This window comes from Canis lupus, chromosome 32 (genome assembly GCF_048164855.1).
Source record: "Canis lupus baileyi chromosome 32, mCanLup2.hap1, whole genome shotgun sequence".
Taxonomy (NCBI): Eukaryota; Metazoa; Chordata; class Mammalia; order Carnivora; family Canidae; genus Canis; species Canis lupus.
In genome coordinates, this window is record NC_132869.1 from 12,125,645 (window position 1) to 12,138,848 (window position 13,204).

General features: G+C 35.6%; 1 protein-coding gene across 21 annotated transcripts in view; it reads left to right on the top strand.

Moving 5' to 3' along the window:
- Nucleotides 1-13,204, top strand: part of MGA (MAX dimerization protein MGA) — a 173,996-nt gene that overhangs the window by 100,331 nt on the left and 60,461 nt on the right. For 20 of the 21 annotated variants that reach the window (XR_012022500.1, XR_012022502.1, XR_012022504.1 and 17 more), the window contains exons 3-5: nt 3,967-4,915; nt 5,914-5,992; nt 6,110-6,205. Coding sequence is in view for 15 of the 21 variants with exons in the window: in XM_072808577.1 (XP_072664678.1) it covers nt 3,967-4,915; nt 5,914-5,992; nt 6,110-6,205 (1,124 nt within the window). In the remaining 6 variants the exon portion in view is untranslated. Of the gene's footprint in view, nt 1-3,966; nt 4,916-5,913; nt 5,993-6,109; nt 6,206-8,651; nt 12,657-13,204 lie in introns of those variants that run through there. The other variant, XM_072808590.1, reaches the window with a different exon arrangement.

Here is a 13,204-nt window from a genome sequence, read left to right on the forward strand (position 1 = left end):
GCAACTGGGTCCCACATCGAGCTTCCTGTATGGAGCCTGCTTCTCCCCTCTCTGCCTGTGTGTCTCTACCTCTCTCTCTGTGTCTCATGAATAAATAAATAAAATCTTAAAAAAACAAAAAAGAATCAGACACTTAACTGACAGAGCCACCCAGGTGCCCCTAAAATTCACCCATTAACTCTTTTTATTTATTTATTTATTTATTTATTTATTTATGATAGTCATACAGAGAGAGAGAGAGGCAGAGACACAGGCAGAGGGAGAAGCAGGCTCCATGCACCGGGAGCCCGATGTGGGATTCGATCCCGGGTCTCCAGGATCGCGCCCTGGGCCAAGGGCAGGCGCCAAACCGCTGCGCCACCCAGGGATCCCAAAATTCACCCATTAAATTGTATATTTTAGTGATTTTTTTTTTTTAATTTATTTATGATAGTCACAGAGAGAGGGGGGGTGGGCAGAGACATAGGCAGAAGGAGAAGCAGGCTCCATGTACCGGGAGCCCGACATGGGATTTGATCCTGGGTCTCCAGGATCGCGCCCTGGGCCAAAGGCAGGCGCTAAACCGCTGCGCCACCCAGGGATCCCTGATTTTTTGTATACGTATAGAATTATGCAGCCATGACCACAGATGTTTTTTTTTTTTTTTAATACTTTTTCATCACCCCAAAAAGAAACCCTTTGCCCTCTGTTAGTCATTTCCCATTTTTCTGCATCCCCTCCTCAGCCCCACCCCATCAGTATACAACCATAAATCTCCTTTTTGTCTATGGAAATGTCTGTTTCGGACATTGATATAAGTGGATTTATATATAATATGTGTTGTCTTTTAGCATAACTTTCTCAAGGTTCATCCATTTTGTAGTGTGTATCTGTACTTTGTTTCTTTCATTGCTGAAAAATAATCTTCTTTGGATATTGCACATTTTATGTATTTATTGATTAGTTGATAGACAATAAAGTTATTTACACTTTTTAGTTGTTATGAATAATGTAAGCCCATTCTTCCCCACTGAATTGTTTTCATACTGTTGGCAGTTGAAGACCATTTGATAGAAATGTGGGTATTTATTACTAGACTCCCAATTATGTTCATCTGGTCTCATATTGGCCATATGCCAATATGAACACACTGTTATGACTGTAGCTTTGTAGTAAGTTTTGAAATTAGGAAAAAAGAGTTTTAGAGAACTTCATTCCTATTTTTCAAGATTTTTTGGGGTTATTTTGAGATCCTTGAATTTTCATAAGTAATGTAAGGTCCCCTTGTGAATTTTTTACAAAAGTCCCAGTGGGATTTTGATAGGGGTTGTGTTGAATCTATGGATCACCTTCGGGGAGTATTGCTGTTCTACCAGTATTAACTCTTATAGTACATAAATGTATTTTTTATTTAGGTTGTTTTTAATTTCTTTCAATGATGTTTTGTAGTTTTCTGTGTACAAGTCTTCCGCTTCTTTCTTTGGTTCAGTTTGTTCCTAAGTATTTTATTCGTATTGATGCTGTTGTAAATGGAAATGGAGTTTTTTTTTCCTTTCATTTTTGATACTTCTCTTTTGTAGAAATAACATTTTTGCATGTGTATTGATCTTGGATACTCTTGCTAAACCCGTTTATTAGTTCCAGTAGGATTTTGGTGATTTCCTTAGGATTTTCTATATACAAGATCATATCATCTATGGATAGAGAATTTTACTTTATCCTTTTCATTCTGGATGTTTTTTATTTCTTTTCCTTTCCTGATCACCCTTGTGGAACCTCTAGTACAATCGAGTCTAAGTTGTGAGTGAGAGTTAACTAAATTCTTACCTGTTTCTGATTTTAGGAGCTAGTATTTCTTAGGCAGTCTCAATTCTCTCAGTTGTCTGAAAGTGTCTATCTTCAAAGCCTTTGGTTTATCTGAACATTCAGTTGACTATTTCAATGTAATACTCTTTGAATACTATCATTCCATTGTTTTCTGGCTTACATTGTTTCCAGTGGTAGTCAGTCTGTTCTTATTGTTTCTCTACTGTAGTATGTATTTTTTCCTCTGATGTTTCTAAGACTTTTCTCGTGATTATTAATTTTCAGCCACCTGACCTTTACGTGCCTGTATGACTTTTATTGTATTTATTCTGTGTATTGGCTGAGCTTCTTGGATTTGTGGGTTAAAATCTTTGACTTTTGGGGATATTTTTGTTAATTTTTCTCTCCAAATGTTCTTTCTTTCTTATGCCTTTTATTAGGGAGCACAATTACTACTATGTAGGATCATTTGGTGTGGTGTCCCACAGATTTCTGACACACACACCGGTTTTTTTTTTTTTTTTGTTTGTTTGTTTATTTGTTTTTTGTTTTGTTTTGTTTTGTTTTGGTATCCTTCAGTTTAGGTGATTTACTTTAATTTTAGCTTGCTTCAGGTTTCAGATGTGTTCAGATGTGTTGAGGGGTGGGATTGGACTCCACTGCAACAGGAATTTGGAATCTAAGTGCTGGGAGACTGACTACAGGTTCTTGGTTTTCAGGCTAACTTCCTGCATCACTGCTGCTTACTCTGCAGAAGTGCTCCGGAGGGTAATTGGGGAGCGGGACTAGTTTTCTGTTTGGGCTTCTTTACGTTTTAGTCTTACACTCAGGCATTAAAAGTTTGATTGATTTCTCTGTGTCCCACTAAAGATTCTTTGTCTTTCACTGCTCTTCCACCCCCCATGTGCACTATGCTTCAGGTAATATAAATGGTACTCATGGTTTAAAGAAGTTTTAATCTGTGGGCCAGCTACAGAAGTCAGGTCCCTCTAGAATTCAGTTAATTTGGATTTGTGACTAGAGGTCTTCAGTGTGTTTAAAGAAGGAAAGGGTTTTATTTTACCTAGTGTTTTCTAATTGTCTTTGACAGAATGGATTGTTTTCTTGATCTTTCACATTCTAACTAGAAGTGGAAGTCCTCCTTTGACAGGATTTTTTGAGTAAGGTCAAGATCTTAAGTTGTGCAAGAAGTGAGTAACTACATTGTAAGGGTTGCTTTGTGTGTATTTGAGATTAATGAAAAAATTTTTCAAGACAAGTGACTATAATTGTGTTAGTAGTTCTTTTGTGTGTGTGTGTGTGTGTGTGTGTTAGTAGTTCTCACATGACAAGTTACATTGTTAAAATTTATATGCATTCAGTGGTTAATTGGGAGGAGGGAGAAGCTAAAAAGATTTTTTAAAGATGAATTATAAATACCGACTTGGGTTAAATGTACTTGTCTTCAACTACCATACCCTCTTATTTTGGAAGACTTAATGGTGGACTAATGACATTGAATTTTTGTTTAAAATCACCTGGCAACAACATTGTGAATATACTAAAAATGTATGGGTTTGTACATTTTTAAATTGTTAAAATGTTATGTTTTATGTTTTTTTAAGATTTTATTTTTAAGTAATTTCTGTACCCAACATGGGGCGCTTGAATTTACAACCCCAAGATAAAGAGTTACATGCCCTACGAGCTGAGACAGCCAGTTAGGTTTTATGTTGTATGAATTTTATCTCAATTAAAACAGTTTAGGCAGTTTGAAAGTTCTTTCCTGATGTTTATTGCAATTCTTAATTGTAGTGGACATTTGTTTGCTTTTTATTTGTCAGTGGTTAATTGATATGTTCTTTAGTTCTAGAGTTTGATTTTGGGTTAGTGTCAACTGACTTTCAAAATTGAGTTTATTTGAAAAATACCATTAAAATAAGTGTTACATTTTGCTTTTGATTTAGTGATAAGGTTACATGTTAAAACTTTACTTCTTATTTTATGAGAAATTGATGGAAAGTGTAAAAAAGTGTGATGTTGATAAACTGCTTTTGGGAACCTTGTTAAGTTATACAGTGTTTTTTGAAGAATGGCTCATGAAATCTGATGTGTCACTTGGTTCCCAGCAGTCTTTCTTTTTTCCTCCTGAGTCTTATTGGTAATTTTGCCGTTTTTAACCTTCCTCCCCTGTCTCTTCAGTCTTGTTGCCAACAATTTTGAAGACGGTTCCCATGTAGTGTCACCATTAGACCCGAATGGAAACTTCAATGTTGTTATTAAAGAGGAGCCTGTAGATGATTATGAATATGAACTTGCCGAGTGCCCGGAAGGGGTAACCATAAAACAAGAAGAGACAGATGAGGAAACAGATGTATACTCAAACAGTGATGATGATCCTATACTAGAGAAACAGCTAAAGAGGCACAATAAAGTTGATAACCTAGAAGCTGACCATCCATCTTCTAAATGGCTACCAAATAGCCCATCAGGTGTTGCTCAAGCTAAAATGTTCAAGTTAGACGCTGGAAAGATGCCAGTAGTCTATCTGGAGCCCTGTGCTGTCACCAAAAGCACAGTGAAGATTTCTGAGCTCCCTGATAACATGCTTTCCACATCTCGAAAGGATAAGTCTTCTGTATTGACAGAATTAGACTATTTGCCTACTTACATTGAAAATTCCAATGAAACTGGCTTCTGCTTAGGCAAGGAATCAGAAAATGGTCTTAGAAAACATTCACCAGATCTCAGAATGGTACAGAAATATCCCTTACTTAAAGAGCCTCAGTGGAAATATCCTGAGATAACTGACAGCATTAACACAGAAAGAATACCTGACAGTTCAAAGAGTTCAGCTGGGGACTCATTTTTAGGAAAAGAGGACTTGGGCAGAAGGAGAACAACTATGCTTAAGATTTCAACAGCCTCCAAGGTTGTGAATGCAAATCAGAATGCTCCTTCAAATGTCCCTGGAAAAAGAGGAAGGCCACGAAAATTGAAACTCTCTAAGGCAGGTCGACCACCTAAAAACACAGGAAAATCTTTAACTTCTACAAAGAACACTCCTATGGGTCCTGGGAATACCTTTCCAGATGTGAAGCCTGATTTGGAAGACGTGGATGGTGTTCTCTTTGTTTCTTTTGAATCAAAGGTAAGATGATAATTTTTAGCATTCCTTTTGAGGACAAATAGTGATTCTGGAATTGTATACTGGTGATAACTAATTTAGAATCTAGTTTTTTTTTAGTACAACCGTTCAGTGAGGGTGTATGTGTTAAGGGAGGGGAGTGTCTCCAAAATGTTTGGTTTAATTAGAAGGCAACACTTAAGGTATTTTGTTTGAATGAACTTAAATGTCTGCTTTCATTTCAGTTCATGATATTTGCACTACATTTAGCTGGAATTTTGAAAATTGTTGGATCTTACTGGAATTTATATTATAATAGACTTTTAAAAAGGCATAAATACATGAAAAATTGACTCTTTTGAGGTACATCCTCTGATTTTCATCAACAATAGCAGAGTATCACTGGAGAACTAGATATCGACTCTTAGAAATTCTATTGTCTCACTCATGGATAGTTTATTTTACTCCCAACTCTTCAACAACATTATTTTTCTTTTCGATTTTTTATAGAAGCCTGGTATTTGGTTACCAAGAAGTTGAATTCTCTTTAGCTGATCTTTTCTTCCCTCCTTGTTAATTGCTGAGTAAGCTATCTTTACATAGACTCTTAAGAAATCAGTATGTAAATTGGTATAAGCAGATTTTTAAAAAAATATTTATTTGCTGGAGAGAGTGAGCATAAGCAGGGAGAGTGGCAAGAAGAGGCAGAGGGAGAGGGAGAAGCAGGCTCCCTGCTGAACAAGGAGCCCAAGGTGTTGTGCTCTATCTTAGGACCCTGGGATCATGACCTGAGCCTGAAGGCAGATGCTTAACCTGCCGAGCCACCCAGGCATCCTGATATAAACAGTTTTATGAGCATATTCAGGTTTTTTTTTTGCTTGCTTTTTTTTCCTCTTCTGATCATTGAAATGGTGTTAATGTAGAACATTTAGAAAATATCAAAAGAATCAAGAAAAAATAGGTTCCTGGTTTACATTTAAACTTTCACGAGTGATATGAACTTTTTTGTTTTTTTTATATAGGAAGCCCTTGACATTCATGCTGTTGATGGGACAGCTGAAGAACCCTGTAGTCTTCAGGCATCAACCACAAATGACCCAGGTATTAAATAATAGTATAAAAGGAGAGATAATTGTGATTTGGCTCTAGAAGTGAAAGTTGCAATGTTCCTTTTTCTGTAATGTATAGTAGCTTATTTTGTCATTGTTTTCTGAGTAGGTTGCAGAGCAAGAATTTCCCAGTTGGAAAAGGAATTGATAGAAGATTTGAAGGCCTTGAGGCACAAGCAGGTGATACATCCTGGTCTTCAAGAAGGTAATATTTACTTTAAAAAAAAAAAAACATAAACAAAAACCATACAAGCCAATTTTAAATTTTGTTATCTTTTTCTGTCCTTTCTCCTTTCCCTCTTCTTTCCCTTCCCTGTTCTTCCCCATTTTTGTTTTTCCTCCTTTTCCCCCATCTTTGATTTCATTTCTTTTAGTGTACCTTTTCTCAGCTTGTGTTTTTCTGTGATTCTTCCTAATTTAAAAACTTCTCTAGGTTTCTTTTATCCTAACAAAAACCTTTTCAACTAATGAAGCTACTGTCTCTGTGAAGCATAATATCTTAAGCATTTAAAAACTGTGTCGTAATAAGAAAGTGGTGTGTTTTCTGTCTTGGAACTCAGTATTTTCCTTTGTATTTCTCATTTTTAAGTTTGAGTTGCTTTTGTTTATGTGTGGGGGTTTTTTTGGAGGGGGAGGAGTTCCTACTTATTCTTACATACTTAGTAATTTGTAAGTGTGTAAATAATTTTCTCATTGTGTGGCTGTAAACACTTGCATATTTCATGCATTGCTTGGGATTTCAGTTAAATTTTCACTGTTTTCTCTATTTTGTTGTAATAAATTATCTTGGCTTTGATTATGTTGTTTAATCCTGTATTTTAATACTGAAATATACAGTAATCTCATCCCCCCTGCTTTCACCCTCTCCCTCCCATGTGAGATCTTTCTTTCTGTGGTTTCACTTACTGGAAGCAGATGGTCCTTCTCCTGACATATGGTCAGAAGGTCAGTAGTAGCCTAACACTATGTTACAACACCTGCATCATTCAGCTTGGTTCATTTTATCAGCTAGGCATTTTATCGTCTCTCACATTATCACAAGAATGGTGAGCACAGTATATTTTGAGAGAGAAAGACCACATTCCATAACTTTTACTATATAAAAAATGTGTACACATTGTTATAATTGTTCTATTTTATTATTATTGTTTTCTCTTACTGTCTCTAATTTATAAATTAAACTTTATCATAAGTATATATAGGAAAAAACATTGTGTGTGTATGTGTATCAGGGTTTGGTACTAGGTGGTTTCAGGCACCTCCTGACGGTCTTAAAATTTATCTACTATGGGTCTTAAAATATATCCCTGCAGATTTGAAGTGACTGCTGTATCTACCATCATGGTATAAACTACTGACTGTCCTATTTGCCATAAATAAGATCTGTAAACCATGCCATAATTTTTAGTTTCTTGTATATTTGATTTTAGGTGTGCTTTTTAGAGTAGTTTATTGAGTTTTTGACTGTTAGTCAATATTTTTTTCAAATAACTGTCAAGCTGATTTACATTATATAACAAATCATTTATATGAGAGTCTAATAAGCATTATATACTAACAACGATTATAAAACGATCAGTTTCTAAATCAGCTGGTAATACTTGAAGAATTTTTGCTTTACTATGAGACTGTGTGACAGTGATCTTAGAGGGGTACTGTGGATTATAATGGATAGTTACAATCACATCATAGTCTTAATGGTGAATAACATTACTTATTGTCGCTTTCATTCTGCTATTTTATTCAAATAGTATTCTCTCACCTCTGTCACTTTTTCTTTATATTTTTTTCTCCCTATTTCTTTTTTCTTTTTTCTTTTTTTTTGTTACTTATGTATTTCAATAATGTATCTTTCAACCTAATCTCTAACTTTGTTTTAGTTTTAGTTATAGAGGTAAATATATTCAGTGCTCCCTGCTGGTCTTTTTGCTCTGGTTTGTTTGCCTATTACTTCCTGGCTAGTTAAGGTTTGAGTTTGTTTTTTCTTTCCCTTACATACATTATAGTCAAATCTCATATTTTTCCTTTGTAATTGGGGTTCAAAGTTGAATGCTCCTGGATCTAAGCAGGTAACCAAATGAAATTAGCCTGATTTTGTGTGTAAGGTTGGCTGGAACACAGGTGCCTCTTCAAAAGGGGCAATCACATCTTTGGATTATTTGTCATATGAAAAAGTCGGGCCAGTATTTTTTAAAAAATTCTGATTGTTCAGTTGAAACTGAAGTCAGGGCAGCCTGGGTGGCTCAGTGATTTAGCGCCGCCTTCAGCCCAGGGCGTGATCCTGGAGACTGGGGATCGAGTCCCACCCACATCGGGCTCCCTGCATGGAGCCTGTTTCTTCCTCTGCCTTTGTCTCTGCCTTTCTCTCTCTCTCTGTCTCTCATGAATAAATGAATAAAATATTAAAAAAAAACTGAAGTCAGCATTTTTATGTAATGATGCTCAATTTCTAAGTGGTAGAAGCTGATAATAGTTTTTTAGGCAAAGCTTTAAATATTGAGCGAAACAAAGTGTGAGTGAGCCAGTGATCAGTTTTTACCTGCTATACAAATTCTGCATTTGGTGTCATATATGTTTTTACTTAATTTTCATGTTGTTAAAATTAATTCAACTGTATTCTTACATAGTTTTATTTTTATATTTTTCAAAAGATTTTACTTATTAGAGAAAGAGCAGTGGTGGGAGAAACAAGGAGGAGGAGAAGCAGACTCTGGTCTGAGCTTGAAGCCTGACTCAGGGCTCATTCCCGGTACCCTGAAATCCATGACCTGAGCTGAAATCAAGTGTTGGACATACAACGGACTGAGCCACCCAGGCATCCCAGATAGTTTTATTGTTTTTTAAAAAGCTGTTAATTCTGTAATACATATGGTACAATTTATAAGCTGTGAGGTAGAGATCTATTTTGGATTTTTTTCTCTATTTTGTTTTGGCAGATATCCCTCTCAACCTTTGCTTCTTGAGACTTAGAATTTTAGAAGAATAAGTTACATTGGCTAAGTATTTGTAATAACTGAGTGATCCCAATCACAGGTCCCTTTAAGGTCCCTCTCTAAAAATTGATGATTGAAACAATGTTAAATTTCATTTCAATAATGTCATATTTCTTTGCCTTTCTATTAACTGTGGAGTTGTATTATTTTTTAGAATTAAGCACTGAAAAATCTTTTTGAGCTGAAAGCTCGAAAAACTTGAAAAGATTTTTGAGCATGCATTGAAGTTGTGGAAGAAATGTTAAGCCTGAGGAAGTATTTTTATTGGTGGTGGTAGTCTTGTTGCTAAATTAAATAAGAATTTTAATTTTGTTTTTCAAAACTTATTTTTTTCTGTCTCCTGTACTATCTTTACTACATCCAAATTAATTTATTTCCTATCAACCTGAAATTATCATCTGTTTTTGAACTTTAAAGGTATTTTTGTAGAAGCATATCTACTTCATTGCTACCAAGTCAATTCTTTGTCAATTAAAAAATTTGTTGCTTTTAGAACTTGTTTTCACTTTTAAGGGGAAGTGGAAGTTTAAAATATAAGTAAACACAGAAAAGAAAATAGGGAAAACAATCTCTAAATTTGATTTTGTGGGGTCTAGATTTTGCATGTCTATATATGGATACTTTTTTTTTTTTATCACCTTAATTCCTTTCCTTTTACCATCAATGTAGGGATCTGTTCTGTCATTTTTTGTGATTAATAATAAGATGATTTTCTCTTAAAGTGCTAGGCTATCTTATGTTATCTTTTGTTTAGGATGCTGTTCTTACTTGGAATTTCTGCAGTATCTTGCTTTTTGGTTCCACTCTGCTGTCCGTCCCACCTTTCCTACTTAATTCTACTTGTCCTGACTTAAGAATTACACAATCAGTAAAATTTTACTACATTCCCTTGGGCTTTTCAAGTGTCATTTCTTTTTGCTTACCTCTCTTGGGACTTATTTACACTATTATAACTACTAATGAGTCAGTTGGGAAAATAACATTAATACTCCTTGAGGTCTGAGAGATGTCTTTTATCTTTATTACCGTCTGTATTACAGAGTATTTCATAGAGAAGGTGCAATAAATTCTTAAACATAAAACCCATTGTGGTGGATTGGTATTTATTTTACTGATGAGGAAGTGAAAGATAAGAGAAATTTGGCCCACTCAGTGGGGAGTGGGCCTGTCCCTCTGCCCCTCCACTTCCTCGTGCTCTTTCTGTCTCTGTCCCAAAGAAGTAAATCTTTAAAAAAAAATCAGAAAACTCAGATTTTTTTTTTTTTTTTTTTAGAAAACTCAGATTTTTAAGCAATCTCCACACCCAGTGTGGGGTTTGAGCTCATAAACTCCACATCAAGAGTTGCACACTCCATCTACTGAGCTCACCAGGTGCCCCTGGAAAGAATATTTTATTGATGTTAATGTTAATCATATCATGTAATTAAATAAAAATAAGGTAAAATATTTAAAAAACTGGACTTAAACACTAAAATAGAATAGTGATTTAATCTCTTCTGTTGAGGTAAGTTCGGTGTGGAGAATACACAGATTAGCCATAAGAGTTTGTGGCTCATGACCTATCTAATACCTTCACCTTTCATGAGAGGAGTATTATGTAAGCCTTTTATTAGAAACCTATACCTATGACTTTTAACAGCTATAATACCTAATGCTTGGAACTCCTTTTGGCTTCAGTTTTGTTAAAATTTAAGTTACTTTTCTGCACAGCAGTATGAAGCCAGCAATTCACAGATGAGTAAATCCAGATTAGAAGATGGTCACCAGTAACAGAAAAGTAGAAATTTAAGAATAATTGTATGTAAATTTAAAGCAAATGATTGGAACCAACTTATTTTTTTTTTTATATTTTTAAAAAATTTTTATTTATATATTCATGAGAGACACAGAGAAAGAGAGGCAGAGACATAGGGAGAGAGAGAAGCAAGCTCCATGCAGGGAGCCTGATGTGAGACTCGATCCTGGGACTTAAGGATCGTACCCTGGGCCAAAGGCAGGCACTCAACCGCTGAGCCACCCAGGCATCCCTGGAATAAGATTTAAAGTCCAGTGACCTCAAATGTTGAAGAGAAATTGGATCAGCAAGAGTTCTTATGCTCTACTGGAGGAAGTATAAATTGAGAGTAATTTGGCATTATTTGGTGCACAGATTCTCAACTAATGCATTTTGGATGCGGTTATCCATGATGTGTGATAGATAAGATGCTCTTGAGATAGTGATCTTCTCAGAATGGCTAAGCTTGACCAAGGGTAATAAATACTGTAGAGCTGGTTGCCTCCAGCTATAAGCAGCCTGGGATAAAGCAGGTTTATCTCAGTGTGATGTTATGTAATTATCATTTTTTTATGTGCCATTGTGCAGATTAAATGTATCATCAAACAACTTAGCAGTAAATATCAGACTCTGTAGATGAAACAGATGAATTTATTAAAGTATCAGATGACTTACAGAAACTCCTGAAAAGCCAGGAAAACACACCCTAGAACTGTGCACTCAGGAAAAATGCCCACATTACTTTTGCAGAATGCTCATACAAGCAGTTCCACATTGGACCATCACCACCATTTTCATTATGGACACTGAACACAGTAAATGGGCATCTAGGGCCTTGATTACTTTTACCTCTAAAAATTCTTAACTCAAAAAAAATAAAAAAATAAAAATAAAAATTCTTAACTCAGGGCAGCCCGGGTGGCTCAGTGGTTTAGTTCTGCCTTCAGCCCAGGGCCTGATCCTGGAGATCCGGGATCGAGTCCCGTGTCTGGCTCCGTGCATGGAGCCTGCTTCTTCCTCTGCTGCGTCTCTGCCTCTCTCTCTCATATGAATAAGTAAAATCTTAAAAAAAAAAAAAAAAAAAATTCTTAACTCGGCCAAACACTGTCATCCTAGTTTATACAATTCTACATAGTATCCCTTTCTTCGTGGTGCTCTTTCCTCAAATGAAGTCTTTCATGAGTACAGCTGATTGGCAAAACCTCTGTTACATATCTGCACATAAACAGCAAGGGAAGTTGGAAAATGAGTTTTACCTAACACCTATCTTGAAAAGGTTTGAGGTACAATGGAGAAAAGTAACAGTTAGGGGAAGGGTGTTTAAAATATTTTTGGCAGCCACAAATATGTTGAGCACTCACAATATCCAATACAATTGAAAGGTGAACATACCCCATCATATAGCAATTCCATTCCTGGGTAAGTGCCATGAGGAAAAGCTAAATGCACTAGAGAAGCTCTCACACATGTTCACGTGTGTGATGTATATTTCTTGTACACAATGAATAATTACACTGCAACATTGTTTGTAATTGTTAAAAATAAGAAACAGCTGAAATAGATAAGGGAGATGGGAGATCCAGGCTTCTAGTTAGGGAATGAATAAGTCATGGGGATGAAAGGTGCAGCATAAGGAACATATATTTAACATTGTGTATCAGCTATACTAAAAAATAAAAAAATTTAGGAAACAATCTTGTTCTGTAGGAGGATGGTGAATAAATTGGGAGTACTGTGTATTCATAATCTTGAGTAGGTACAGCAGTTAAAATAAATGATCAAGAGATAAATCTGTTAACATAGACAAATCTCAGATGTGTAATGTTAAGGAAAAAAAAAACAGCCACCAAAATCTGTAAAGGATATATGATGTAAATACTTTCCCAAAAGATTACCTCTTAACCTACAAATAAGTTATAATATTTATTAGGCTCAATTTACCTTAAATATTACTAATAATAACTAGGGAATTAGTAGCCATAATTCAAGCCAGCAGCTTAGTCTATGTCAAATTTGTATTAAAAGTCCTAGAAAGTCTCTGGATCACAAAGGATTAAAGTACAAAAGATACTAATTCTGCTGTATGTATTAGTTATCTATTGTTGCTTAACAAATTATCATGAACTTAACACACATACTGTCTCATTTTCTTTGGGTTGGGAGTTTGGGCATGGCTTAACTAACTGAGTCCTCTGCTTAATGCCTCACAATGCTGCAGTTAAGATGTCTGGTTTCTCATCAGAGGCTTGATTGGGAGCAGTCTGCTTCCAATTTCCCTTAGGTTGTTGGCAGAATTTATATACTTGCAGCTTCAGCAAGATGGGTGATACACTCATATTATCACATGCACACAAATCATGTACATCCCATCCCTTTGGCCACTTTCTGTTAGAAATAAAACACAGGCCCTATCCACACTCATAGGAGAAGGAGGAGG